Source organism: Psittacula echo (assembly GCF_963264785.1).
Source record: "Psittacula echo genome assembly, chromosome: 1".
NCBI lineage: Eukaryota > Metazoa > Chordata > Aves > Psittaciformes > Psittacidae > Psittacula > Psittacula echo.
The window spans coordinates 65259941-65286820 of record NC_137735.1 but is presented as its reverse complement, the minus strand read 5'-3'; the positions used below and the strand labels follow the sequence as shown (position 1 = coordinate 65286820).

At 39.6% G+C, this 26880-nt stretch overlaps 1 protein-coding gene across 1 annotated transcript in view; it reads left to right on the top strand.

Moving 5' to 3' along the window:
* The window catches only part of ARHGAP10 (Rho GTPase activating protein 10), a gene marked incomplete at its 5' end in the record, with an annotated part of 156700 nt that overhangs the window by 27196 nt on the left and 102624 nt on the right, over positions 1-26880 (top strand). The window contains 2 exons of the mRNA XM_080639076.1: positions 16110-16205; positions 16298-16359. Coding sequence (XP_080495202.1) covers positions 16110-16205; positions 16298-16359 — 158 coding nt within the window. The remainder of the gene's footprint in view (positions 1-16109; positions 16206-16297; positions 16360-26880) is intronic.

Here is a 26880-nt window from a genome sequence, read left to right as displayed (position 1 = left end):
AATCTCCCTGAAATAGAGAGGCTGCAAATCGTTATTGAAGCATGCAGTAACTGGACTGTTGCAGCGTGGCTGTTGCGATTCAAGTCCTGACGTTTGTCTTAAGTGTGGCTTTACTAGGTTAGTATTTTCTGCTGGGCTCTTTTGCACACAGAACACCATGATCCCACTGCTGTTATACTGAGATTTGTGGGTTGTAGATTCCTAGTATATGGTCAATTTATCATGCTAATACTTTTTTCTCTAGAGAGATGAGAATCTGTGACTCAGTGTCTTTGCTTTGAAAACATGTTTATTTTTCTGAAGGCCTGTGATAAACACAAACTTATTTCAGTAACAGACTTAAATACATATTTCTCCTGAACAGCCTATGACTTTTAATTTTGCAGAGATCAGTGGTTTCTGTATAGCAGTCTTGTCACCTACATTTCCATTTCGAAAGACAGAGGCTTGGTCACTCTGGATTGTTCATTTGCCTCATACCGGAGATTTGAGAGTATTTAAGCACCATCTCTTTAGTGGGATCCACAGAAAACTGTTTAAATCTGGGATGGAGTCTTGGGTGACGTGGTTTAGTGTGAGGTGTCCCTGCCCATGGCAGAGGGGTTGGAGCTAGATGATCTTAAGGTCCTTTCCAACGCTAACTATTCTATGATTCTATGATTTTTACGACAGTTTACAAAAAAGCCCTTTTCACTGAGCTATCTGCCAAACAAGTAGTTTTCTCGTTGATTTGCACTCTGAATGCATAAACTGAGGTGAACCGCGTGGCAGTTGGGTAAGCTAAATAAGGATTTTTAACTGGTAATATTTTCTCTTTTTTTGCATTTTTCGAGACAGAAGGTAGCACAGAGGACAACTACTTTGTCTTCCCTTCTACCCTGATAAAATTTAGGCCTAGTCAGGCAATTATAGCTCACAATTGTCACAATATTTCTGGTTTGGTGCTGTTTCTCAAGTGTTTTTTTTTTTTTGTTTTTTTTTTTTTTGTGTCAGGGACTGTTAGTTAATGACTTTCCTTTCTTTCATCATCTTTGTTGTTTTCTGCTTGCTTCCAAGCTTGATGTATGAATAAATAATCTGATTTAAAAGGCATGCACATGTGAAGTTTTGTGATCAGCCAGGACAGTTTGTACCAGTGAGTGCTAAAGCTTGAGCTATAAAGCCAGTACAGCTGGAGTGCAGGACACAGTGTTTTGTTTTGGTTTTTTTTTCCCCTCTGTAGAACAATTCTGTGTATGTAGGTGTAAATGTGCATGTAACTCCCTAGCTGTGTTCAACAGATACCATATGTTCCCTAGTGAAAGCTGAAGCATTTCCTTCAGATTGGGAAATAATTTAACACCCCTTATTTGTACTGCGGTGATTTCAGGAAACATCATTGAAATTTAGAATTCTTCTGTGGGCATTGTACATATAACAGTGGTCCCAGGTGGCCAAGAAGGCCAATAGCATTCTCACTTCTATGAGAACTAGTGTGGCCAGCAGGACTAGGGAAATGATCGTCCCCCTGTACTTGGCATGGGTGAGGCTGTACCTGAAATTAGTGTTCAGCTTTGGGCCCCTCACTACGAGAGGGATATTGAGGTGCTGGAGTATGTTCAAAGAAGGACAGCAAAGCTGGTGAAGAGTACAGAGCACAAGTCTTATGAGGAATGACTGAGGGAACTGGAGCTATTTAGTCTGGAGAAGAGAAGGCTCTTACAGCTACCTGAAAGGAGGTTGTAATGAGATGGGTGTTGGTCTCAATTCCCAAGTAATGAGCATAGGGCAAGAAAAAATGGCCTCAAGTTGTGCCAAGGGAGGTTTAGGTCTGATAATAGGAAAAATTACTTCACCGAAAGGGTTGTGGACCATTGGAACATTGGGAAAGTTGTGGAGTCACCATCCTGGGAGGTATTTAAAAACCATGTAGATGTGATGTTCAGGGACATGGTTTAGTGATGGATTTGGCAGTGTTAGGTTAATGGTTCAACTCTATGATCTTAAAGGTGTTTTCCAACCTGAATGCATATATAACATAGATTGTCACTGGCCAAACAGGCCCTCATTTGAGCTATTAGGCTGGTAGAATGGAGTGTGTTTTTTTGTTTTTTTTTTTTTTTGTTTTTTTTTTTTTGTCTCATTTTATAGTAGGGAACCCATGTTTAAATTTTTAATTTGGCACGTTTGTGGCCAGTTGTGGGTCAACCTTAGGTTTCTGCTCCCTTTTTGTCCACTTTTCACTTGCTCTGACACATGCAGTTAAAGCTCTGAGTATGCTGACTATGTCTGGGCTAGCAAGAGAATTCTACATCCTATGGCTGATGGTAAGCAGAGACGGTACTTGAATATAAACTGTTGTTGGTGGGTCCAGGGAAGAGAGGTAAAGCAAAAATCAGTACTTCCTGTTTAAAAACAAATTATCCAGAGCTTAGTAATGTGTCAGCACCAGAAATGGTAATAGAAACTTACCAAATACATGTTGTCCAGAGAAGCTGTGGCTGCCCCATCCCTGGCAGTGTTCAAGGCCAGATTGGATAGGGCTTGGAGTGTAGTGGTAGGTGTGCCTGCCCAGGGCAGGTGGGATGGAACTAGATGAGCTTTAAGGTCCCTTCCAACCCAAACCATCCTATGATTCCATGAAATACAAACGTTATTTTATAAAACAACTTTCTCTTTGGAAATGCTGCCTTGCTCTGTTTTTTCCTCAGGTTCTATTAGTGAAGCTCAAACAGTACTAAACCAAGTACTGAAGTTCTGAACCTCTACTCTATTATATAAAGTGTCCCACGTATCATCAAAGTGGTGAGGATAGTCACTGTCAGTGCAGGAAATACATAGTAGTTTATAAGGGAGGTTGTGAATACTTCTGTAGTATTGCTTGACTTATGCAAGAAACTGCTCTCTCGTGAAAGCACCTTGTGTCAGAAATGCAGAGTAGCTGGACCCAGTAGTAATGTAGCTGAAACAAGTTATGGAAAAATCAAAAATGTTACGTAGGCTGTTGATTTTACTCTTAAGTATTACACATTCCACTCATTTGGAAACAAAACCAGCTTGACTTTTCTCTAAAATGGAGATAGTAAATTTAAGCTAATTCTTGTGTGAAAGCATAAAGGATGTAAGTAATCTAGCAAAGATTCTTACTCTCTTGTATACTGCAAGTCTTTCTTTTGTTTGAAAACAGAATTCTAATGCAACTTTCACATTTCAGACTAAACCAGCTTTGTTTCCTGCTTCTAAGTCACGTTGGTATAACAGTGTGGGATTGCAAGATGGTTCTTTCATGCCTTGTGGTTCTCATGAGGATATGGTGGTTGCTCTTGACTATCCTAAATTGCTTTTGCTGAATTGTTTTGGTTTGATTTTGGATCATTTAGTGATCTTTGATTTAGGAACCAATTGCCACTGCTATCCAGACTGAAAACTCAGTATGAAGAAATGTACTGAAATCCCAGAGTAGTGAAGCTTTCACATGCTTGTGTGCCAGTAACTTTAAAGTCAAAGGTGTTTTCCTAATCAGTTAGTAAGTTTATGTGCCTCCATATATAGTAATATCCTTCAATTGATTCATTGGCCTCAAATTTCTAATCCAAAGCTGTCAGAAGGATTACAGGATTTCTTTGCACATTGTGTTCAAATATTGCACAACTGTCCAGACCAGAGATGAGTAGTTTCTCTTTTGGCATATGATGTACTACATAGTTGAATAGTTAGATGTTTCCTGGCAAGCTCTGTTGGCAGTTATTGATGGCATGAGCAGTAGCTTTATTCTTCTGCCCTGACAAATTGCAATAATCAGAGAAGCTGGGAGGTGAAATGATGCTGGAGCATCAGAGCTTCCTGTAGCAACAACTTTGAAAAAGCAGCGGTGAAAGCAGTGGAAGAGTTTACTTTCAAGTTTCATCCTTTACTTTGACATTTCATGTATTTCAGTGCTTTCTGCTGGTTTTATTTATTTAAAGGAATCCTGTATTCAGTATACAGACACTGAAATATTCTGTGGTATATGTATATAGTTTTGGTCTCACCTACTTAGAAGCTTCAGTTTTAATATGATTTAGCTAGATACAGCCATCAGACAAAATCCTTTTGACACACAACTGTTGTGTTGCTTTACCCATAAAATCCCCATTAACAGTTTTGAAAAACTATAGTACCCCCCCGCCTATTTTTTGTTTTTTTTTTTTTTTTTTAATTTGGGCATCTAGTTTAGCTACCCACTGCTCTGCTGTACTTTCTCTGTACTTACTCCTGTACTTTCTCTGGAAATCATATGATGCATGTACAGACTGTTCTCTGCACCACAGTTGCTACCAGCTGTTTTCTTTGTCAAAACTTGGATTCATTTCACTTTTGTCTAGCTACAGCGAAGTTGTTCTTGAACTCTTCCCTCTTCAGGGGCTTGTGGTGGTCATTCTATCCTTCTTGATGCTCAAGATTCATGTTAGCTCTTCTATGGTGAACAAAAAAGTATACCTCCATAAAAGGAGTTTACTGGAAATCTTGCCAGAATTCCTACCTTCTGCATTTTGAATTTGCCTTTAAGGGTTTTCTTTGGTATATAAATACACTAAACTGGCAAGTATTGTCCAAAAATGTACTACTCCTCTCACCTTTTAATAAATAAATAGCCCTAAAGTTGGGCACCTGGCCATTAGTTGTTGGATTATAAATCTCAGTTGCTCATTTGTCCAGTTTCTCATTGTGTTTTCCTTCGGCCTCTTCCACCTGAATCCTGTTGCACTTGGGAAAACAAAGCTGTACTATCCAAGGTCTTTCTCAGCCTACTGGAAGAACTTCACTTAATTTTCCTCATGGCAGAGGAACTGGTAAAAATGTATCTATTTTATGAACCTTTTATGGTCTTAATCATGACAAAGTATTCAGTAGCCATTTCGCATAGCATTGTAATTGTATGTGCTGGGTGCATGTTTGGACATGTTTTATTGTGGAGAAATCACAGTATCTTGAAAGTTTGATGTCCTTGTGGGTTTTTGTCTATGTATGCGAATGTTCAGACAGGCAGTAATTCCACACATGCGACAATGTTTTGAGAGATCTGCCATTTTGAAGAGGGAAAACATTGTGAATGATGCTTTTGCTAAGCTCTTCATGTTGAATGTTGGCATTTCTGCAGACTTGATATACAGCTTCATAAAATATTTCAAACCATCAGTTGAACAGCATGTGCTTTTAAAGATGATAAAAATACTTGCTTTAGTCATTTGTTAGGGAGGTGGCTACCAGCTCTGCTTGTGTTTTGGCTGCCCACTTCCTGTTATGGAGTTGTCTTCTGGCTTCTTGTGAAAAGCACCAACACTTGCAGATGGCTGGAACTAAACAGGCAGAGCTCTTTCTGGAAAAAAAGGCCTTTACTGTGTGTGAAATCCTGTTCAGTTGAGCTACAAACTGGGGAAAGGAGGTTTGCTTTTTTTTTTTTCTTTTGTTCCACCTTGATTGCTGCTGTGGAAATAAAAAAAGGCTTGCTGAAACTGTTTATTGGATATAAACTCTCTAAGATGATGTTTGTGCTGAATGGCAGCATGTGAATAACCTGGAAGTTGGCATGTTTGCTGTGACATTCCCATCCAGGCTGAGCTGTGCTACCCCTCCAACTTCTTCAACTCCATGGAATTGCAGTTGTACATGTGCTACCTGAGAAAATAAGCTTCAGGTAACAAAGTTAGTCCTGTTTCTTGGAAGGAGAAAATCTCTGTGTCCCTGTGATGGGTCAAGTCCTCCTGCTGTGTTGATGTGACAACTTTACCTGAGTGAATTTTGAACAAGTTAGGTATGTCCTCTTTGAAAATTGCTCTGAATTCAGAGAATCTCATTTGAGATGCGAGAGGTTAGTGCTTCTTTGTTCATATTCAGTGTAGATTTGATCAAGTGGTGTTGCTACCTAACCACAAAACTCACGAGTTGGAGGATATTATAGCAAAACGAAGCTTCTGCTCGACAGTGAATTGTTCTTTTCTATTGCAATCAAAATAATATTTCAACACAATATATTCTGTTTTATGTGAACATTACAGTTACTGTCTGGGAAATAAGTGTGGGAAAGAAAGCAATACACGAGAATTACAACATTCAGAATGCTGATGTTGGATAAGTATCTGTACAATAACGTTTTTTTCCTGTAACTGTTTTATTTGTTTTACAGAGTTGAGAATGTTTTCAGTTATCTAGCGCAGTTTTTCATTCTTAAGCAGTATGGTCTTCTGATTTAGTAGCTACTGAACACCCTTGCTTGTTTGCAAGTTGTCCTTGAGACATCAATAGCTTCATTTAGGATATAAATGTGAAACAGGAGCATAGTCATCGTACAGAATAAATATGAGTAGCAAAACCATGAATAAATGCAGGAGGGCTTTCAAATCTGTGGTGTTAGAATGTCAATTGACAAATACAACATCTGGATTTTTATGTTCCACATAATAATCAGAGTTGTCTTATGAAAGACTTAAGGAAATTTTAAGTTTCTGCTAGAAAATTCACTACTAGAAGTGTAATTTCACCTTCTGAATCCATACACCTCTACATTAATAATAGTAAAATCCTGATCTCTAAAAAACGAATATTTTCATTTCATGTTTTCTAATTCAGTCACTTAGGGAAAACAGGCCCCATGTCTGTGCTACTGACAGAGCTGAAGGTGTTGCAGAAAGTCATATTGGTGAAAGCTTTGATGGTATTTGATGGTATCAATTACTTTGGTACTGTGTATTCAGACTGTTGCTTCTGGATTGTTGTGGTTTTCTTTTGGGAACAGATTGTATGCAGAACATTGGTATCTCTCTTGCTGTTGTTTGATGAGAAATATGATGGAGGGAAGCCTTTACAGAAAATCCAGAACTGTTAGTTTTTATCTTTGGGATCCATGTGAATTTAATGGGATGCTGTCATAGTTTTCTGCATTGCAAATTTGGTTTTCTTACTCCTTGCTTTCTGATTATATACTTCTTTTTATAGTAGACTTTTGGTCCATTTTGTTGTCGGAAACATGGAGATTGTAAGGATCGGGAATATGGCTATGATTCCTTTGCAGAAAATTATCTTTGTGTATTCCAGAGTAACTTCCATCCTGGTTGCCTGATCTTTCAGCAGACTCTGTAGGATACAGGTCTTAGGTCAGGGTGGTTGCAGGAATGTTTCTCCCCCCTGAAGCAGTGAGTTTATTGGCAGGGTTGTAGGGCCGGGAATACAGCTTGTGTTTTTGTGTCATGAGTTGTAACTGTGTTTCTGAAGAGCAGAACTGAAAGTTTCAGTCATCATCTGAGCTGGCAGAGAGGTGCACTTCTTGGTAAGAGATGCTCTAGGAGAGCCTTAATATCCACTGAGAAACTAAATGTGCTGTTTTGCCTGTGGTGCAAAGAGGGAAATGCCCTTGGCAGTGTGTAGGGTTGCCTTGCTGATTTCAAAAACCCAGTTAGAAAGGCGAGTAACTTGAGTTCAAGGAGCTATGGTGCAGCTGAGGGGTGATACCAGCATGTTTTGGCACTTTGCCCATACTCACATAAGATGCTACTTTGTGACATTTCATGTATAGTAACGAGCATGTTAATTAGTTGTTTCTTGATGTGGGGGAATGTGGAGTTTGTACCCTTGTACTTGCAAGGTTAGAAAGAGGAGGCATGATTGAAGTCTGTTCTCACTGGAGAAAGTAGATACAATGTGTGTTTGATGTTATTTATGCATGTATTCTGTAAGAGAAAACAATAGTTGGAGGTTATGGCATCTAAACCATTTTGCATATCTATGAAAGTAAGTGTACTCTGTTAAAATTTGAGAACTTTCTTAACTTGCCTGTTTTGGTCAATGTGGCAAATAGTGGCATTTAGACTATGGGATTAGGCATTTGAAAGAAGGAAAATCATAAAATATGACATAAGTAACCAATGAATTATTTCTATGAAGTACTTTCTATTTCTATGACTATGAAATAGAAATCTTGCAAAAATAAGGTAGTTCTCTCTTTAAGATGTGGGGAGGAGATTAGAATATCTTTGTTGTACCATTTACGTGTGGCTTGTTCGGGCTAAATAGTTCTTACTTGTCATATAATTCTGCCACAATTAATGACCCCCGCATGCACCCAGTCAGTTCCTAACAGAGGCACCGTTCTGAAGAATGCACTGCCCCAATATTCAGTTTTCTCTCTTCTTAGACTGGGCAAGAAAAATATGCTTTTCTTTTTTGGCTTCTAGATGTTCACTTCCTGTTGCCATTAGTTGGGAGAGTCGTGACAAAATTTGGAGTTCTAGTGTAACAGAAGGCCATAATCAATTCCTTTCTGTGACGAGTTAAAAAGTTCCATTAGAGATTAAGGTTCCTAAGGTGGTTATTCATTTCTTGTATTTACATATAAATTACCTTAGGGTTGTTTGGTTTTCATTTTATTCTTGCAATTTCCTTTTTTCTGTGTGATGCTGAAATGCAAAGAATGCAAAGCTTTTTTGTTTTAGAAACAAAACCCTATGTTAAAATTTGGAAGACATTTCCTAAAATGCTGCTGCTGTTTGCTAGCTCTTCCTATTTTTTTTGTTGTATGTTGAGAATTTAACACTTATTGGTGTTTGCACATTTGTGTAAATTATATAGAGTAATATCATTGACACCAAATTTCTGAAGGTTTTTAGTAAATAGTAAACCACATTGTAACTTTAGTACAATTAGTGTAGATTTATCTGAGACCTGAGTGTAGGAGTGTGGAGAGTATGAAGCTGTGAACTGCTGGATGCTCTGGAGCTACAGCTGGAAAGGTGCCTTTGGGCCTGTAGGAGCAGGATGCTGTGTTGCTAGTTGAATTAAACTGAAATGCCAAGAGGTGATGAGTTTTCTTACGTGTTTTAAGGGCATATGGTGGTCCAAATATGCTTACACTTTGTTATGCTGGGGCAAAGGGGGATATTGAGCAAATTGACTAGTCAGTAATGAGTGTATTTTTAATCCTTATACCTGCATTTGCTAAGCTTTCAGAAACTCAGGAGTTGCTATGGGTAACTTAATGTTGTCAAAACAGGAGTCCAGAAATCTTGTAGTCTTTGAACTCTATTTCCATTCCGGCTTTGGAACGGAATGAATAACTATTTTAGCTTTATTTGTTGTTTTTGTCTGTTCTGATGATTTTTTTTTTTTTTTCTAAATCTACTTAGCAGATAAAAATGAGTAGTAAAAAGTTTATTTGGTTTCAGGGAGCTGGAACATGTCCCTGCTCTTAAGAATCTGCTACATGGCTTGCATCTGCTAAGTTGATAAATAAATACTGTTTATCCACCTTACTAAGGTAATAATTAAATCCTGTTCTCAGTGTCATGGATTATATTAGATTCATTGTTTACCTTGCTAAAGGGAACACAGGAGAAACAGGGAGTTGCTTTTGTAAGTGTTGTGGTGATAGGTGTTTCGTATGAAGTGTCATATGAGTCCATACTGCATCTCTTGGACAAACTATTTTGAGTACTCTGTTGCTCTGAAGCTGCTTCATTAGTTCGTGAAAGTGAGACTGATGGCTGGGAAGAAGAGGGGAGAGGCTGGCTCTCACACAGCTTGTCCTTGCTTGTTTCACGAGTCTGTGTGGCTTGCCTGATCTTGGCCTACTGTGGGTTAAATACATCAAGAAGTCTACTTATTAGTCCTTAATGTAGTAACATCCTTGAAGACAAGCTTAGTAGTAAAATCTAAGTATTGTTTTAATTTTTTAGATTTTTGAGGAGAATGTTGCTGAATGAGACCAGAGCAATTTTAATCCATGTTGAATGAAACTGCTAGAAATCTGTCATTCCTTGAGCGTATTTTCCTCTATACAAATGCATGTAGTATGGGGAGTAAACAAGAGAAATTAGAGATGTGTGCACATCTGCGGGGATATGATATTATCAGCATTAAGGAAACATGGTGGGATGGCTCCTGTGACTGGAGTTATCCCATATGAAGACAGGTTGAGAAAACTGGGGCTGTTAAACCTCGAGAAGAGAAGGCTGTGTGGAAACCTCACAGCAGCCTTCCAGTGTATAAAGATGGCCTACACAGATGCTGGAGAGGGCCTCTTAATCAGGGACTGTAGTGATAGGAGAAGTGGTGATAGGTTCAAACTTAAACAGGGGAAGTTCAGGCTAGATGTAAGAAAATTCTTTACTGTGAGGGTGAGGCATTGCAATAGATTGCCCAGAGAATTTGTGAATACTTCATCCTTGACAGTGTTTAAGGCCAGGTTTGATGGGGCCTTGAGCAACCTGATCTAGTGGAAGGGGGTTGGAACTAAACAATCTTAAGGTCCTTTTGAACGCAAACTGTTCTGTGATTCTGTATCTGTTAGTCTTGATAAGATTTGTAGTTAGGGATAGAGAATAGCAATGTAGAGTCATAGAATATTAGGGTTGGATAAGTTCATCTAGTTCCAACCCCCCTGCCATGGACAGGGACACCTCACACTAAACCATGTCACCCAAGGCCTCATCCAGCCTGGCCTTGAACACCGCCAAGGATGGAGCATTCACACCTCCCTGGGCAACCCATTCCAGTGCCTCACCACCCTCTCAGTAAAGAATTTCTTCCTTATATCCAATCTAAACTTCCCCTGTTTAAGTTTGAACCCGTTACCCCTTGTCCTGTCACTACAGTCCCTAATGAATAGTCCATCCCCAGCATCCTTATAGGCCCCCTCAGATACTGGAAGGCTGCTATGAGGTCTCCACGCAGCCTTCTCTTCTCCAGGCTGAACAGCCCCAACTTTCTCAGCCTGTCTTCATACGGGAGGTGCTCCAGTCCCCTGATCATCCTCATGGCCCCCCTCTGGACTTGTTCCAACAGTTCCATGTCCTTTTTATGTTAAGGACACCAGAACTGCACACAATACTCCAAGTGAGGTCTCACGAGAGCAGAGTAGAGGGGCAGGATCACCTCCTTTGACCTGCTGGTCACGCTCCTCTTGATGCAGCCCAGGATATGGTTGGCTTTCTGGGCTGCGAGCGCGCACTGAAGCCGGCTCATGTTCATTTTCTCATCACCCCCAAGTCCTCCTCTGCAGAGCTCCTCTGAATCTCTTCTCTGCCCAACCTGTAGCTGTGCCTGGGATTGCTCCGACCCAGGTGTAGGACCTTGCACTTGGCATGGTTAGACTTCATAAGGTTGGCATCATCCCACCTCATAAGCATGTCAAGGTCCCTCTGGATGGCATCCCTTCCCTCCGGTGTATCAACCGAACCACACAGCTTGGTGTCATCGGCAAACTTGCTGAGGGCGCACTCAATCCCACTGTCCATGTCACCGACAAAGATGTTGAACAAGACCGGTCCCAACACCGATCCCTGAATGTAATTCCATTTCTTAGAAAGTCATCACAATACAGTAAGTGTGGGACTTGGTATAGGAATCTATATGTTGCTGTAGAAAAAATATTAACACTAACGCAAGAAGCTATTACAAGCAGGTAATTCTGTCATGCAAAAGTGATCTAGGCTTCATGGGCGAGTGTTAGTTTAGGTAGCTAATGTGAAGTTAGTACTAATCTTGAAGAGAACAATTGGAGTCTGGTACTGTGAGGGCTGGCCACCGCCTAGCAACTAATGGTGTTGTGTTGGCTTGGCTCAAACTCAGATAAGGAATAACAATATTTTCTTCCAAATCCAAATAGAAAAATATAGAGGTATTTGTGTGAGGCACCAGTTGTGCATCTGGCACAGGATGAACTGACAGGAGCCCTTGTTACCCAAGTGTTTCAGAGCAGAGTGGGGGAGCTGGCAGCTGCTCCTGTTTCTTCTGGTGTGGTTTTTAAGTAGTTACATTCAAACATGAAAAAAGTACAGTTTACTGATATGAACAGTAACAAAGAAGAAAACTAAAAGCCTTGGTGTCCTTATGACCCTCCCTTCTCTCTCTGGAAATGTGCCTTTCTCTTCAGTTTTTTTGGTCAAAATATTTAGCAGATGCTTGGTTTCTTTTATTGTCTTAAGAAAGTGAGTCTTTGAAATAACTCTGCCTTAAGGGTTTGCCAGGATTATTCAGGAAAGAATGTTAGTATTTGGCTGATACTTCGATGCTCTTTGATCTTGAATGCCGTGTTCCTCCCTTTAAGTTATAGCGGCAGCTTTCAACAAGCAACTGCCCCATTACTGTTTCCTTTGCCTTTCTGTTTGGTGTTACTGTGTAGAATGTGGAGATTAAAGAGAAGAAAATAATTATTTTCAGGCCTCCTAAATTCTCACTGTGTTTTTTTCAGTGGGCTGCCACATTGCTTGGACAGTCAGTGTAACTGGTTGTGCTGGTTGATGCATACTGTACTCATGTACTGTCTTACTCTAATGTATGTAGCTGGAATCCATTCATGTTTACAGTCTGTTGTATAGCACATATTGGTGTTGCAAGTTCCAATGCTGATGTGGAACAATACTGGGATGTACCTGTCAGTGCCAGCTGAGTAATTTTGCTATAATAAAGCTCTTCTGACACAGAATGGAGGAAAGCCAAGCTAACACGACATTTCTAGCTTAAGCAACAATGCTCAGCATTTAAATTGTAACATAATAGTAACAGAGGATAGTACTTGTGATGACATCAGCATCTAGTTTGTTTTTGTAGAGTTTAATAAATGTTTAAAATCATGTGAATGTCTGTGTATGCATTGTAGAGTATGTGGAATTTATCAAGGCAAAGGCTGGAGCAGTTTCATGCTGTTTCCCCACAGCAGAAAGTTTGACTGCAGACCATCCCAGGTTTGGCCATGGCTTGTCAGATGGCAAGAAAATCCAGCACAGGGCTGTATTATCTTTTTGAGCCCAGACGTCATCTTCATAATTTTTCTGGTGCAATAGCAAAATGAGTTCAGTATTCCTGCTCTGACCTTTGGGGAAAGTTTTCCTCCATTGTATACTTGATACTTAGTTTTGCCTCTTTTAGTTTAGCAGGAGGCAGACCAGAGGTTCTTCCATTCCTGTGAATAGCTGGGCACCAGTGGTTCTGCTGAGCAAGGTACTGGTTTTGTGTTAGACCAGTGCTATCTTGACACAGAGAATAGAAACAGTGTGTGACCTTAAATGTAAATTTAGCTAAATAAAACAAGACTGGTGGATGATACATAAATATTGGAGGATGAATCTTGTAGTTAACATCTGCTGAGTAAACAGGATTAAAAATCCTGTTAGGACTGTAATCACAGCAGCAGTCTGTTGAACCAAATGGCTATTCTTCCCCCAGTCAGGTTTCTTTCTTTCCAGTTACATCTTGCAACATGTGATTAACTTTTATTGCTCCATTGACTTCTCACCTTTGTTGAAAGTGCCAAGTTCTTAAAATCAGTCAGAAAAGTTCTTCCTGTTTTGTTGCCTTATCTTCTAGGTGTTGGTTCAATGTCCAGGTATTCGGTTTTTCTTGATCCATCAGACCATTCATGTCCTAAACCCCAACCTCCTCCTGCCCCCTGATGCTTTCCAAAATTTTCTGGAGCAGTTCCTCAACATTTCAGAGATGATTTGTGGAAGATGTTGCAAGAATTGTCTTCATGGTTTTAATACAGGAACTTTTCAAATCTACCTTTGGTGTGTTAAAAGGTCATTGCTTCCAAGCCTACCTTAATTAGCCTTTGGTCAGTAATTTCCAGCCCCTTAGCAGATTCAGTGGAGAGGAATGCATGGAAAGGGGTGTGTGTGTGTTTGCACGTGGTGCTGCATGCCTTCTGTTAACATGTACCTTGCTCAGCAGTATTTGAATACTTCACCTCTACATGTGGGAGAGCATGTAATAATTCCTTCCTCTAGCATGGGGCTAGCTCTCATGTGATAGGGCTTTGGCAGGGGATTATCAGATTCAGGAAAATTAAATAAGTTTTGGGAGACTGTTGGTCTCATTTTCCCATAAATTTTCAGCCTTGTGTTGTGACCTGGCTCACAAGTAAGCATAACATTAGATGTTTAAGGAACTTGTTATTTTCCATATTTAAGCGTTTCACAGCTGGCCAAACTTGTTTCTTTTGCTGTCTGCTTAATGAACAGCCATTTAGCCCACAAGACATTTGAGTTAAAATACCCATGTTTCCATGGGAATTGTTACTTTTTTTTTTTTTTCCCTTCAATCTTCTCATCCTTCTTCCTTCAACCTTGTGCAGCATTCTGCTGCTTCATGTCTTGAAAAGTACATGTACAGACTGTAGGAGCGGTTGCAAAAGGGAGGCAAGTACCTGGCAGCATGGCATCACCACCATTTTACACAGAAGGAGAGAAAAGGACTAATGAGAAATGGGTGAAAAGAAAGGAATATGGAACAGCAAGGAAGAGAAAGCGTTTGTTCATTTTAGGATGTGTATTGCTGTTTGTAGAGTATTTGTGACTTACCCTTTTAAGTGGTTGAACTCAACTTCCAGTGCAGCATTGTGTAGAATCATAGAATCATAGAATAGTTAGGGTTGGAAAGGACCTTAAGATCATCTAGTTCCAACCCCCCTGCCATGGGCAGGGACACCCCACACTAAAACATGTCACCCAAGGCCTCATCCAACCTGGCCTTGAACACCGCCAAGGATGGAGCATTCACAGCCTCCCTGGGCAACCCATTCCAGTGCCTCACCACCCTTACAGTAAAGAATTTCTTCCTTATATCCAATCTAAACTTCCGCTGTTTCAGTTCTAACCCGTTACCCCTTGTCCTGTCACTACAGTCCCTAATGAATAGTCCCTCCCCAGCATCCCTATAGCCCCCTTCAGATACTGGAAGGCTGCTATGAGGTCTCCACGCAGCCTTCTCTTCTCCAGGCTGAACAGCCCCAACTTTCTCAGCCTCTCTCCATACGGGAGGTGCTCCAGTCCCCTGATCATCCTCGTGGCCCTCCTCTGGACTTGTTCCAACAGTTCCATGTCCTTTTGATGTTGAGGACACCAGAACTGCACACAATACTCCAAGTGAAAGTCTCACGAGAGCAGAGGAGAGGGGCAGGATCACCTCCTTTGACCTGGTGGTCACACTCCTTTTGATGCATGTTGAAGTTGTGCTTGATTATGACACATGCTAAAACATATGTGTGGGATGCAAGGCTGTTCTTTGAAAAAGCAAAACAAAAAAACCACCAAACATCAAACAAAACAAAAACAACAAAAAAAGCCCAAGTTTGTAGTCTTTTAGCTCCAGTTAATATTAAAGAACAAAATGCTTAGCTTTTAAGAGTTGTTCTTAGCCCTTCAGAACTGCCTGTGGTAAGAAAAAGATTGTAGTTTAACTAAATATTTCAAATTGTCCTCAACCTTGGCTAACAACAAAAATGTGAGTAAGACCTTTACTACGGGGTAGGAGTCTACCAGGACATGCATCCTTTTTTCCCATTGGGCAATTCTGTCCTTCTGGAACTCATGACTCTCCCAACCTGCACGTATCAGCACAACAGGAAAGCGTGTACACACTGCTTATTTTCAGCTTTAGACATCTTAATAAGGGTTTATAATGATGATATTGTGTATAATAATAGTCAGATCAGTTCCTGAGGGATGTAAGAGTGCTGCCCTCTGACCCCCAATTATCAGACATTAGTAAGTAAAAATTTGCTTGAAGAAAATATTTTAGGAGTATTACAAAATGGTTATTATACAGAAAATACTGTGCATTTAATTCAACTTAGGCATAGTTTAACTCCATGGAATTTCTAGTTCCAGTGCAACAATTCTTTTGAATTTGGTTTAAGTATGAATGTTTCACTAGCAGAACTATATATGTATAATACGTAGAAAACCCCAAGATGTGTATTTTTGCTCATAAATATCCTAGTGAATTGAGGGTAGCAATTAACTGGTGCAGCTTATTCTGAGTAGTGGTGTGCCTTGAAACTTCTGTAGTTACAAATCTGTTTGTGTGGCCTGTGCCCTGAATTGTGGTATAGAGAAGTTTAAGCATAGGTCTAATACTGCACGTGATGACACTTGCTTTCTACTATATAGCCTTGTATAAAGAAACATATGGAACAAATTTCCTGATGAGATCAGAAGAACATTTGACAATTATTGCATGTCTTGTGATGTCCTTAGGCAGGCTGGTGTTAAGAGTTTCTTGTCAATGTTGATTATTCTAGGGGTGGGGAGATCTTCCAGCCTCTTTAAAATGATTTCCTAACCTTCAGTCTGTGCTTTTTTTTTTTTTTTTCCTTGCAGACCTTTCAGCAGCCCAGAGAAAATTTGCCCATTCTCTGAGAGACTTTAAGTTTGAATTCATCGGTGATGCAGAGACAGATGATGAAAGATACATAGGTAGGTAAGAAGTGACTAAAAGTAGCCATGTGTTGCCATGCCGTTCTGCACTGTGATTGAACTTAATTTTTTCTTCTGGTTTTGTATTACAGATGCATCATTACATGAGTTTTCAAACTTCTTAAAAAATCTGGAGGAACAAAGAGAAATTTTGGTGAGTTGCAAGAAGAATCTTAAGAAGCTGTACACATAGCAAAGAATTAAGATGAAAGCTTTACAGTTGCTTACTGCTTTGTTAACCACCAACATGTTGATATCAGTAACTTAACAGTGAAAGCTCTTGTTGTGTGTAGTCCAGGGTTACAGACAGCAGCTAGTTCCCATTAAAGAAGAAAGCTGTTATGGTAAGGATAGATAACTATGAGTTTGTTCAAAATAGCCTGATAAATTATGGCTGGGGTGCATGGGAAAACCATCGTAAGGTTGTTTATCATTTATAGTAAAAAGCAAGATGAAAGATTTAATACTGCAACAGGACACCCAAGGTTGGGAGGTTGGCCAAATTTGGATCCAGGATCTGTGTGGCTACAGCTTCAACACTTAGGTGGATTTGGGATGCGGTCTGTTGGCTGGATGCAGTAGCAGACTTGCAAATCTTTATTTTTTATTTTTTTGTAGGAGAGCTTTCTGGTGGAGAGTTGTGTCTGCAAACACTTAGATGCTCTGTTGTGTAGAAGGGTGTGTTCTTCATTAACGTGCCTGTGATTGCTGCACATAAACTGTGCACTGACAGCTCTGCAATACACCTTCTTATCTTGATTTCCTAAGTTGTCCAGAATATGGGGTGTTTCTTTCTGGATGGTACCATGGTCTTTCTCTCCAGTTGCATGCCTAGCTTTTAGAGGTACAAGTCATAGAGCAGATGATGTCTACCCAATTTTCTTCTGAGTGTGGTCAGACCCTCCCTCTAGGTAATGCTTTTAGGTATGCCTAGATAGCAGTTACGTTCTTCAATATTTGCCATGTGATTTTTATCTTCCTGGAAGTCAGTGACCACTTGGCATCTCTGAAGGGAAGTTGAGACTGATCTGTGTTCTACACTCATCTCTGCCAGAAGCTGTGCCTGCCGTGTAGGAGTATGTAGATAAGTAAGAAAAGAACTTGTGGAGAATTCTTTTTTCCAACACTTCTTTCTCTGGCAGTCCCAAATCCAGTAGTAGTCACGGAGTCATGGTTCCTTAAGTGTGCTGTGTTATGTCCTGGTATGTTGTTCTGATCTGGAACCACATTTGAGTCAGAATTAGGATCTATGTGGTTACTTGCACATTCCCAAAGAATTCTCTTTACACAGTAGAGGCCATTTTTAGGTATCTCGAGTTGTTTTGCAAAGTTGTAGGGATTTGCTCCTCCAGTATGTTTGAATACTGCTTTTGTTTTTTGTGATTCTGAAGTATAGTCTTTACTCTGCTTTTTCCTACCATCCATAGTTGTATATTATTTTAATGAAGTTGTGTACATCTAATTAGTGAAAGTCTTTGGGAAGTCTTACAATGAAAAATACTTTATAGCCTGTCAGTTTTCCATACTTTTCCATACTATTTTTATACACAGTTTTTTGAGAGATGTCAGCTTCAGGCCTTCAGAATTATGTGGCATGTTTTGGTGACTCTCTAAATCTTCAGCAGTGATAGTTTGCCAACACAGTGGACAGTGCAGAATCCAGTGCTGTCTAATAAACCATTCCGTTTTCTGACTGAATGCTACAAAATAGTATTATTTATTTTTTAGGATGATCATCTTACACAGAAGACATTATCATACTAAAAGCTAATTAATATCAATTTCTCAATAAGAAAAGGGTGAAATGCAGTATTTGTTAGACAGTGACTGATTAAATCAAGGAAGTATAAAATATGTGGAGCACATATTTAATTCCAAATAGAAACAGAGTATATTCTCTGAGTTACCAGGTGCGTGGCCTTTTCATTACATATGTAGTCTAGCAAATGTTATGTATAATTTATAGAGAGAGTTAATGTAACAGTGGCCATAAAACACCCATTGAGTTCTGAATGGATGTTTTAACAATGCCATGAGCTCTAGGGATACTCCCACGGATATTATTAGGGCATGCTGCACTCACAGATGTTTCGAATCAGATCAAGGAACCAAAGAGTTTCCATTAAGATGCAAAGTATATAGCAGGATTTTTTTTTCCCAAAGCATTCAGCCTTCTTTGCTAAGAGTGCTTTTTACTGAGATTTTTTCCCCTTATCATTTTGAAGATGACCAGAAGGTTTCTGAATGCTCACTTCAGTTTCAGTGCAGAATTGCAGATAAGTGTCAGTCACATAAAGTAAAAGTAAAGAAATTGATGAATTGAATTATGACAATTTGAAGTTCTAGATATTTGAGAAAAGGTTAGGTTTGTTTTTTTCCAGAACCATATTGTAAATGAAACAAATTTGAAAGTAACATTTGTGGTGAATCCAGAGTCGATAAAACTTTTATTTTAGTAATTTCACTTAGATGTTGGAGTCTTGCACATCGTGGTTTTACTGTTTCTTCCATCTCCTTCAAAGGCTGCTGAAAGTAAGTCCCAGCTGTCAAAGGGCTTATTGCTTGTGAAAAGGGAACACAGCATTAATCCAAACATTTAACTGAAATTGTTATGGAGTGGCCAAGACAAAGACAGATTACATTTTTCCATTGCACCATAGCTTGGTGACATTCCCCAGGGCAGGTAGGAAATAGGTCACTTTGTCCTTGAAAATATACTGGAAATTATTTTTACATGTTAAGGATGAATGAAGTTGTAGGACTTGCATTCTGCTCCTTTGACATTACAAAAGTGTTGTGGAAGTGCAGGGATGAAAGAGAATTTCATAAGGCTGGTAGGAAAAGGTTAGGGACATACAAGCACCAATGTGACGATGCCAAGATACTGGTCCCACTACCTAGCCATTATCCTGCTGATTGAGGAGAGCCTAAACCTCCCTCCCAGGCCCAGTTCTCCTGACAGCAGAAGCAGGTTTAATTCTTGTGATAGACTCAGAACCACTGGCTTCTCTGGCTGCCCTCATTTAAAACTATGGTGATGAGCAGCACAAGGCTACCTGGCAGGTACTGATGGCCTGTGGTTGTTATCCCTTTCCTTCTTCTTCACCTTCCTTTTTCCCACCTGCATACCTCCCTTGCTTCATACCAGTCTTCGCCCAAATGACCAACCTATCCCTAATTAGTTTTCCCCATTGATTCCAATCTTGCTAAATCACAATCAAATTTGATAGCGCTTGTACTGTTCCCTCAGTAATCTCAGCAGTGCTTGGCACTGCTGGTGCGGTCACCCTGATGTGCTGGCTGTTCATGCTTCCCCTCCTGGAGCTGCTTCTAGAGTTCACGTGTTTCTCACATAACTCTCCCTTAACTACACTGGAAATCCAGTCAGACCTCATAGCACTATAACTTTGAGCATCTCTCACAGTTATGGGCCGTGCCCAGCAATCATTTGCCTACAGGCCTGCCAGAGGTGTGACATGTGACAGGATCAAGTATACTGAGATGATCACTGACAAGTGCTGGTCTAACCTATTCTTTAAAAAAGTTCGAAGAACAGGGATTTATCCAGTTTTGCTGCAGTGTTTACTAATTTTTTAACCTGATATTCATCCTAAGTCTCATTTACTGCAAGTTAACCTGAGAACTTCTCTTCAGTAGTCATGTTGTAAAGCTGATTGCTTTTTCCTCATAGTAATACTTACACTGTTACCCTTTCAAAGTGGTGCTTTACATCTGTGTTTTTCCTTACTCAATTACACTGATTTTAGACCATCTCTTTTTCATGTCAAAACTACTTTTAACCCTGCTTATGAGAGCACTGACATTTTCTCTTGGATTTATGTCACCGTGTGTGTTAGTGGGGTGGAGTTATTGGTAAGCCACTCCATAATTACTGCTAAAAATCGGATCATGCAAGAAACGGCTGCGGTTTCCTATATGATGCTTGAAATGTCCTCTTAGCTGAACGGGTATTTTTCAGGGTAGGTTTGCAACCAGAATGTTGTTTTCTCATTCTTCCTGTGGTTTATTTGTGAGGACTAGGTTACCGCTTTGCGAATGTCATATGGGTCAGCATCAAAGACTTTCTTTATGATCAGCTACTGTGCTGATACCAAAAAGGAAACTAGATACTGTTCTTAACAGATTTAAAGTAGCTTTTAACCCTCCATAGTGTGTTTGGCACTTCTGAGTATCAAAGCTGCTATGTCTGGTCTGTATCATTCTTAGTTACTGCTTTCTCCTCCCTTTCTCACTTTTAAGTTGCTGCTGTGTTTGCTCTTCTGCCATGCTCTGAGACCTTGCTGCCTCTCCCTTTAGTTTACTTTGCTGAGTTCCTAAACTACTCTGAAGCAAAGCTTCCTCTGACTTGAATGCAAATAATTCTTCAGTAGTATAATATAGGAATACATCTAATGATTCTTAAGAAATCCTTAGTCTCGTTAACGTCCAGGTTTTTTTCTCATTTTGTTAGATGGCTTGCTGTAATTAACTGGTTTTTTTTTCTCCTTTATGAAGATTATTAAAATCTACTGTAGTCTTACAGTCAATTGTTGGTTTGTTTTAACTCTCTAGTTAAATAATGGTTTTATAGCTTCCTTCCTGTTTTCTGACATACATATGAAGAACTCCTTTCTTTAGCATTTTCTTTGTCTCTTGCCAAATAAAACATGGTTTTGCCTTAATCTTCCTAACTTTGACCCTAAGTACTTGTGTATTTCCTTTCTACTCCATCACATTTCTCTTTGTCTAGGACTTTGGATACAATTATATTCACCTTTCTGTATTTCCTGTAATTTACCAAGGCTGTATAAACTCACTAGCTTACTTTGATATGGTCTCTTCTGTTTCCTGCTGCAGTTTTGGCACACTTTTATTCTTTTGGATACCTTCAGAAGATGCTACATAGTTCTTTTTTGAACTTCCCCTTCTTTTTTTTTTTTCCAAAAAATCAAGACTGCTCTTCTTATGCCCATAAGTATTTTTGCAGTCCTCAACTCTCAAAAATCCTTTTGCATTCTTTGTCAGTTTAGCAGGTTGTCAGGATTAAATTCAAAACAGGATCTTTCTGAAAAGCAGAATTATTTTCAGCATATATCAAGAACATGAGAAACTCTTTCTCTATGTTTTTTTTTTTTTTAAAGAAATATATTAGTGAAGTTACTATTTTATTCTTTCTTCCTGTTCTTCCTCTTAAAAGAAAAAAGAGGGGGAGAGGTTTCCCAGTTGTGATTTCCCAAGTTCAGAGAAGTCGTTAAGGTTCAAAGGCATACACTCACAAGGCTAAAGATAGAATTTCAATAATCCGTGCAAACGTGTACATAGGCTTATTTATACTCACTTATACTTACCTTTTACAATGAGGTATTTAAGTGCATGAGTGTTTATTTCACAGGTTAAGTGCTCGCTTAACACATAATATTTATTAATAGCTTACTGTTACATTTTGTTCAGTGGCTCTTTGTATTATCTTACACTAGTTACCTCCGCTGTGGAGATGGTGGTACTGATTTTTCTAAGCTTTTCTTTGGTCCTCTGCACATGGGTGTTTAAAGGTTCATAAATCTTAATCCATCTTCACAGTACTCTGAAGAAATCTGTGTGGAAGAGCAATCAGTTTACTCACTGATTTAGGGTTAAAAAAAATCAATAATTTTGGATGCAAGATGTGTTCAAGGTCTATTCAATAAGAGTTCAAGGCATTAGATAGTACTCTCTATATTCAGATCCTTTTAAGTCCACTGATAGCACAGACTGCAAATCCATCTGCCAAGACACTGGAAAAGACATGGTTATTGAGCGCTTCTGAAATACTAGGCTGCCAACAGCATATTCACACTCTCAGATGAAGAAATAGAGGCACAGAAATAGCATTTGACTATCTTAATCGCATGACCTAAATCCCTTTTTTCCTTGTGCAAATTGTCCGATTTAATAAAACATTTTCCAGTTTTAGAAACAAGCAGAACAATTGCTACTGTATCTCATTTTCCAGCCTTCACTCTGTGTGGCACAAGGGCAGATGGCAATCATATAATGATTGCAGTATGGAACATGAATGAGGAGCTGTGACTACTTAAAGCACATCTCTATGTTGTGGCGGTTCCTGACATTGAATGTTTGTTTAATTTTTTTAAATGCTATATACAGACTTTTGAATTTGTTTTGTGAGTTACATATGAACTTGTGCACATTAATTTCTAAAGTAAAGATGGCTGTTTTCTATACAATAGAAAAACTACAAAGCCAGTTCTGTGTGCATTCCTCCCACCTCTGAGTGAACATGGATGAAATGTTCTGTAACCACTAGTTTCCTCTTCCAGCCAATGTTGTGGTCCCACATGCATCAACATAACTCACTGGAGCATTTTCATTCTGTTATTTCATCAGTGGGAAACGTTTGGAATTTGCATTGTAAAACTGTCACCAGTTTGGATTTTGCTGGTTGTTAATAACATCACTGTTTCTTGTGTCGGTCAGCGCCAGCAATAATTGAGTAGTTCATTCTTGACTGAACACTGAACCCCTTGTTCACTGTTGCATTCCTTTCCTTTCAGTGGCATCTTTTTGCTCAGCAATGAGCTTTGCCATGCATGAAGAAAATGGGCTTCTGCTGTTTCCTTTCCTGAGCAGCCTTTTTGCTTTGTCAGTATCTTTATATGACCACTGATTTCAAAGCATGGACTGGAAGTACTTCCCTGCTTTTATTGACAATCAGACGGACGTTCTCTTGTGTCGCAATGTTCTGCTCTTGCATAGTCCGTTTGCTAAGGGCAGGTCCATCTTTGGAGGAGTTATCCACAGCTTTTCCCTGCAGCAGATGGCGAAAAGCTGATTTGTTGCTGCTTGTGAAACTCTGTCTCTATTTCTTTCCCTGTTTGTTATGTTTATGGCTTTGTAGTATTTTTCTCTTTATAGTGTAATGTATTTTGTAAGAAGAAACTTATTCAAAAGCCAGGACTATTAAATAGCTTTTAGTAAGAAATCTTTACTAAACCCCCTTGTCTTAATTTAATTATCTTTTTTCTAAAAAATGAAAAAATTTGGATTGTGTGCTTAGGAAACTGATTTAATTTTTGATGCCAACAGGTTGATGGCAAGTGAATCAATGCAAACAGCATAGCAGCTAGGTCATAGGAGGCATTTTTAGCTGTTTGTCATTTAGACCAGTAATAAACTTCCACTGAACAGGAAATGACCTTTGACTAGAAGTGGGGGGACTCAGGACTCCTGCTATTATATTCTCTTGAAGTCAAGGTTGCTGCTTTTAAAAGAGCTGGTAAGTGTGGCTGGAGCACAGGGGTGTGCCTGTAGTGCGGCTTGTTGGGGCAGTGGACCAGTGGTCTAGGAAGTTCCCCTGGAACAATTTGGGGAAGTTGTCATCATATTACTAAACCCTGGTGACAGTTTTCTGGAACACTTAAGAGGAAGGCAATTTGTTTTGTTATGTGTGCCTCCTGGCATCTCAGAAAATATACTAAGTAGATTGTCTCCAAGACAGATTGATCTATCCACCTGACTCTTGTTACAGCATAGCTTCCTACACAGCAGATGAATCCAGAGGAATGGACGTCACTTTTTTTAATAGCTTCTGTACACATGCATACCCAAGTGTTAACGTGCAGTGAGACTCCCCCTAAAAATCCGTTGGTCTGTAACACCCGTGTCTGTAGTCCCAATGTGTGGCTGAGGGCGTTTCATTATTTAAGATTGTATAGCTATAGGAAGAGCTCCAGAGCAGTGAGAAAATCCAGACACTTACAGGAAGATAACTTGGATTTGAAAACAAAAGCGTTTTGAGTGTGGGTTGCACTGACTGCAATCAGTGCTCCAGTTAAATCAAGCCAATGTTGAGAAGTGTTTAGAGATAACACCACTGTATCTGCAGGGCATACTGGCAGGAGAGTTTGCCGTGCAACTAACTGGAAGCACATCCCTGTAACTGTTGTCCTCATGGGAAAAGGAAGAGATTGAGGTTTCACAAGTAAGATCTGATGTCCTCAAGTAGTGGAACTGTATCTGCAGGGTTACATAATACAAGGTTTGAGGCATGGATCTTAATGATTTGAGAAATATCAGTAACAAATCACTGTGAAGCAGGAAAGCTTTTAGGAGGAAAAAGCAGTTTTTATATATTCCCCTCTCCCCCAGCATTAGAGGTATCAGAATCAGCTTTATTAGGCCAAATGTTGCCGTTTCTCAGGCAAAACACAAGACCTGTATCGTCTGGAAGCAGAAGTGCAGCTGTAGGTGGTAAATTTCCTTATTAGAAAGTAAATTTATTTAGCAGCAGTGTTAACTACTTTGCTATTGAATCACTGCTAGATATGTCTTCCTTTCCATGTTGTCAGTTGCACTCAGTAGGGCAAAACTTCCTCCCCAGGTCAAGTTTCATTGACACTTGTTCAGTTTCATGAGCTCTGCCCTCCTGACTGGCGGCCTCCCTCTATGATTTGTTGAGGGGAGAAACAATCCTGCCCCTATCTACAAATACATCTTTACAGCTGGCGCACTGGGAAACTTAAACCCCTCATTTCTGTTTGGCATCTCATCTGCATTCCAGTTTCTGGGGTGAGAATTGGGAACTTGGCACTCCAGTGTTGCTGTGCAGGCTGTAGCAAGGTGTATGTTCGTGGCTTCTTTTTTTTCTTTTCTTAGTAAACCTGTCTTCTATGGGAGAATGCTTAGGTTCAGAATGGAGCAGAGTCAGTGTATATATTTACCTCGCCCCCAGAGCCTGTTGATGAGCAATGTGTAATTTCCAGTTCTTCCAGTAAAGGCTGAGGTCTAAGGGCATTTTTAGGCTGAAAGCTGGGGGGCCACTGTTGCATTTGTCTAATAAGCAAAACAAATTTTGATTAACTTAGGTTGATCTAGCCTTTTTAGCCACAGGGCTTGGCCTGAACTTTAGACAGCTTCTGTGGGTTGGATACTGCTTTACAGCCCACACAAGCAGCCTTCCTCCTCTGCAAGACAAGCCTGGTTGTACCTGCAAGAGGAGCAGGAACTTAGAGACTGCTCCTGCCTGCTGCAGGAGGGTGAGAAAGCATGAGGAACATGCTAGTGGCTGGTGCTGTCTGTCAGGTTACAGTGCTAAGGAGGAGGTGTTTGGGGAAGCAGTTTCTCCCTAAGCAGCTACACTCCCACCTTCTCTGAGAAGGGAAGAAGTGACAGACTCAAGGGAGTCATTTTGTGGACTGACACTGACTAGTAAAGCTACTTGTTGGATCTTGTTGACTTGACTGATGAAGTAGGAAACAGCTGTGAATGTGCTCGCTAGTGGGTTTAGCCTGTGCCTTTGTGGGCTGCTCTAGGAAATGTTGGTTTGGACCCTTTAATCTAGGGTCTGTTACTTATTTCTTTTGAAGAATATGAAGCTGGAAAAGTTGGGATTTATCACCATTCTGTACAACTTCTCTGCCTGAGTGGGTGCAGTTTTATAAAGGCATCTGAAATTAGAGGAATGCACAAAGCTGAAAGCCTACTTTAAGATGTTGGAAATGTTGGATACAGTGATTTTCTGAGGTGATGATGGCAATGATGATTTTATTGCTGCTATTGCCAGGTTTATGTTCAAGTTAAGTTAGTTCTTTGACCTTTCCATGGTTGTTATGGGCATAGCATATGCAGTTTCAGACTGTCTGCCTGAGGCACGTGTGCACATCAGGTTAAACATTTCTTCAAGCATTCCTGAGACTTTGACGTTTGTAAAGCTGGTTAAGATACTGTTACCTGAGATGTGACCTCTTTATATTGATTCATTTATGACTTACGCTTGCCATAGTTTGCCTGCCAGATTTTAAAATGGAGTATTTATTCCTTTCAGATAGGTTTGGATAGATGAGAGGTAGAAAAAAAAAAAGGATATTTTTTTTTTTTTTCCTTTAAATAGTATAATCATCATAATCTGCCAGGATTAGAGGAATAGACGGATGAAATTTAAGAGTCAAGACAGAGCTTGAAAGAGAAAGGAATATGTAATTTTATATTAATGAATATTTGACTTAAGTGTCTAATATAAGCTTTCTTGGGAAGTTTACATTTTAACACAGTCCTAGCTCTTACGGAAGGCAGAATTGATAATGACAAATATATTCAAGTGATTCTTAGTTTTATTTCCTTATACTGGAGGAATTTTACTTTTTTTCCTAGTGATCTGAACATTAGTGGGAAAGATAAAAAGTGTAATTTTGAGTTCCCAAGTTATAAATAAAGGAAGTTAACAATGAACAGCAGTGTAAGTAATATTTTTGTTCTATAAATAAGTACACGTCTTTTTGTAGCTTTTCATGACAAGCGCTGGAATCTAAGTACTGGAAAGCAGTGTAAATGCCTCTCTATTTAATCCAGTATTGCGTGTATTTTAACTATGAACTTTGTTTTTGTTTCTGCCAGTCAGAACAGCAGCTCTGCAATCCATTGTTAAATTTACCAGTCACATCTTGATTGACAGGTTCCGTGTATGAACACCAACTCACATACATGCTCATTTCAGTAAGGAGGAAATATTCCTCTCATTTTTATATCTGGGCCTGGTATGAAGCTCCATGAGAACGACCGAAGATCTACGAAATCCCACTTCACCAAGAAACACTCGGGAGCCCTGTTATTTAACCCAGACACAGAAAGGTCACAAGTCATAAATACCTGTATTGCAGGCAAAATTCTGCTGGAGAAG